The sequence below is a fragment of the Prunus mume genome, linkage group LG5, assembly GCF_029339155.1.
Source record: "Prunus mume cultivar Tortuosa linkage group LG5, ASM2933915v1, whole genome shotgun sequence".
In the NCBI taxonomy this organism is placed as follows: Eukaryota; Viridiplantae; Streptophyta; class Magnoliopsida; order Rosales; family Rosaceae; genus Prunus; species Prunus mume.
In genome coordinates this window covers 14,311,370-14,314,676 of record NC_142702.1, presented here as the reverse complement: position 1 = coordinate 14,314,676, position 3,307 = coordinate 14,311,370, and the positions used below count along the sequence as shown (strand labels likewise).

The 3,307-nt window shown below is 43.7% G+C and overlaps 1 protein-coding gene across 1 annotated transcript; it reads right to left on the bottom strand.

Moving 5' to 3' along the window:
* Window positions 1–816: 816 nt before the first annotated feature.
* LOC103331291 (uncharacterized) lies at window positions 817–2,950 on the bottom strand. Its single transcript, XM_089052356.1, has 4 exons — window positions 2,569–2,950; window positions 1,720–2,287; window positions 1,201–1,258; window positions 817–1,065 (listed from the first exon to the last, which is right to left on the bottom strand). The coding sequence occupies exons 1-4, from the start codon at window positions 2,948–2,950 to the stop codon at window positions 817–819; spliced, it is 1,257 nt and encodes a 418-aa protein (XP_088908482.1).
* Between the last annotated feature and the right edge of the window lie 357 nt (window positions 2,951–3,307).

Sequence of the window (3,307 nt, the reverse complement as noted above, 5' to 3'; positions counted from 1 at the left end):
TATATCTTTGCCGAAATTTTATCTAACCACAGGGCCTAAAAAACACCTTTTTGTCATGCCCTAAAAAGGGTCAGACTAGTATATGCATGGTCTTTGCTAAGGTTTTGTAACATTCTCAGATGTTTTGCATTTTCTGGTTGCTTATCAAAAGGGGACAATGGTTTTGTTGTTCCAGCAACTCAAGAATGCGTGCCTCATATTTTTTTTTTTTGCTTAGGCATGCTGCTTATTAATGGTCCGAGACCCCATCCGAGTGACTTTGCTCGGCATGTCTTTATTGATAAGTAGCGTGTGTTTCTTTTTTTTGTTTTTTGTTTTGTTTTTTTGTTTTTGTTTAAAGGAGATTTAAATGCACAAAGGGGTAGTAAAATTTCATACACATTTTATTTATTTTTCAAAATAATCCTTCATTCTCATTGCAAAGCCCTTGCTACCATGATGGTGCATCATACAAAACTGTGTTTTTTCAAAATATAAAGACTGAAGGAGTTCATATTTAAAACAAAGGGAAATATGAAGATAAAGAGTGCTGGACATAAAATTAACTTAGCAATAATAAGGCTTGAGCCACTTCCCGTTGATGGGATTCGTTAGCGTGCCTTCTTTGATAGAGACCAAGCGATAATAGCCACTGCTGTAGACTTCTTTGACTGCAAATGGACCTTCCCATTGTGGGGCAAACTTGGAAGGTCCCGACACTTGTCTTCTCACATGCTCCACGACTTTTAGCACGAGGTCTCCTTGTTTGAAGGCGCGAGGCTTGACTGTCCTGTTATAGGCTTGAGCTACGGTTCTATGGTACAGTGCTGTCCTCCTTTAAACGGCTTCTGCTCTTTTCTCGTCCAAGGCTTCAAGATCCAGCAAGCGCCAACCTGAGCATGACATTGTATCCCATTCAAGATCATTAACGGCTGACACTCTGGTGGTGGAGATGGTAATTTCAATAGGTGAGATGGCATTGGACCTGTAAACGAGCGAATAAGGCGAGAAGCCTATGGCGCTTCTCGGAGAGGTACAGTAAGCCCATAGGGCATCCGACAGGTGAACACTCCAACCTCCTTCATACTGATGCATCATTTTGCTTAAGATCCTCAACAAAGTTTTGTTTGTGGCCTCGGCTTAGGCCATTTCCTTGCGGGTAATACGGCGTGGAACAACAATGGTTTCCTTGATACCATAGCCGCTAAGCGTCGAGGTTACTTGCTTATTAACAAATGGGGTACCATTGTCGGTGACGATCTTGTATGGCATTCCGAACCTGCATACGATGTATTCACGGATGAAATTTGCAATGGCAACCCCGTGGCTTTTCGAAGAGGAACTGCCTCAACCCACTTTGTGAAATACTCAGTGGCTGTGAGGATTCATATATAGCCGTCAGAAGGCGGGTGGATAGTTCTAATCAAATCAAGCCCCCAAGTATAGAAAGGCCAAGGAGTGCGCATGTCCTACAGTAGCGTGGGAGGCTTGTGACTTAAATTGGCGTGGACTTGGCATGTGTGGCACTTCTTCACAAAGTTGTATGCATCGTTCTTCATGGTAGGCCAATAATACCCGACACTTAGCAGCTGCCGGTAAAGCCTCTTCATTCCTTGATGCTTACCACATTCTCCAGCATGAATTTTTTGCATGACTTCCTATGCCTCTAATTCTCCTAAGCATTTTAATGGCTTACCATTGAATCCTTTGCGGTAGAGAGTCGACCCATCCATAAAGTACCTTTTCATTGTCTTTTTGAGCTTACGGGCATGCTTGGGATTGGTTGGCAAAACTCCGTTGATGAAGTATGCTAAGTATGGAGCCCTCCAATCCTCCGCAAATGAGATGGTGAATGATTCTTCGATGGAGGGTATCGTTGCACACTTGGGACAATTGGCCTGCATTTCAGCTGCTTGTTTCCTCATTTCTGGCCAGTAATAACCCTTGTGTTGCAAGCGCCGATACAAACTGATTATCAGCTCCAAATTACAAGTGACCTCATGTACCTTTTGGAGCTTCACTCGTGCTTCTATTGTCCCTATGCAACGGGTCAAAATACCTCCTGGAAGGCGTTTGTATAGCTCCTCAAGGATGATCCCATAATCTTTTAATTCTTTGATATCGCTTCCCTTGCCCATTTTTTCTTTCACAGGCTTCCTCCAGGCATCCTCTTCCAGCGGCTCCTCTTGAGCCATTGCTTCGATCACTAGCATGTCTTTCTTGATCACGGCAATGTTGGGTTGTTCTTCAACAAATGAGAGCTTTGACCCCAAAGTAGCCAATGCATCAGCATACCTATTAGTAACCCCTGAAATATGTTCTATCACAACTTGTTTGAAAGAATTGATAATCCTTTCAGCAGCTGTACGATACGTTGCCAACGTTGCTTCCCTCACAGCAAAATTCCCTTGCAATTGACTCAACAGCAGGTTTGGTCCCCAATAATTTTAATTTTCTCTACGCCTATCTCCCTTGCTGTAGACATCCTCATAATGAAAGCCTCATATAACACCATATTGTTTGTGCATGAGAAATTTAGCTTGAATGAGAGGGTTGTAGCTTGCCCCTCAGGATTAATGAGCACTGCACCTGCTCCTCCACCTTTCGATGTAGAAGACCCATCAAAGTAGACGGTCCATGGTCCCTCTTTTGTAACAATAGCAACTATTTCCGACAGCTCCTCCGGAACCTCCTTAGAAAGCATTGATTCTTCTACTTCGGGAAATAGAGCCAATATGTCAATCACGGCTTGTCCTTTGATGGCTTTTGGAGGGTTGCATGTGATATCGAATTCGGACAGCTGTAGGGACCAACGTGCAAGACTTCCGGATAACACCGGCCTTGTGAGAAAATATCTTACGGGGTCAGACTTCACTATGAGATGTAGCTTGTGAGCAATGAAGTAGTGTTGCAAGTGCTGTGCAGCATAGACAAGAGCAAGGCCCAAGAGCTCGGTCTTTGGGTATCTCATTTCAGCTCCCTTTAATTGCCTACTCACACAATAAATGGGACTCTCGTCTCCACTATGATCGTCTTAGGCAAGCAAAGCCCCAACCGCTGTGTTTGTTGAAGCCAAATAAAGCTTGAGCAGAAGTCCCAGAATGGGTGCTCTCATGGTGGGCAACTTGGTGATTATTTGTTGCACTTGCTGATAGGCTTCTTGGCACTCCTTGCTCCACTTGTATGGCTTGCCTTTCTTGAGTAATGGAGTAAAAACACTCATTGTGGCAGCAAGGCCTGGGATGAAACATCGAATATACGATATTCTCATAAAGCTTTTTAATTCTTTCGGATTTCTAGGCGGCACAAGAGAGTTAATGGCTCTAGT

Coding starts and splice junctions, on each gene's coding strand:
- LOC103331291 (XM_089052356.1), bottom strand. CDS start 2,950: ATGAGATACCCAAAGACCGAGCTCTTGGGCCTTGCTCTTGTCTATGCT. Junction 2,288..2,568: donor ATCGAAAGGTGGAGGAGCAG/GTGCAGTGCTCA, acceptor AACATATTTCAG/GGGTTACTAATAGGTATGCT. Junction 1,259..1,719: donor CTCAAAAAGACAATGAAAAG/GTACTTTATGGA, acceptor CATCGTATGCAG/GTTCGGAATGCCATACAAGA.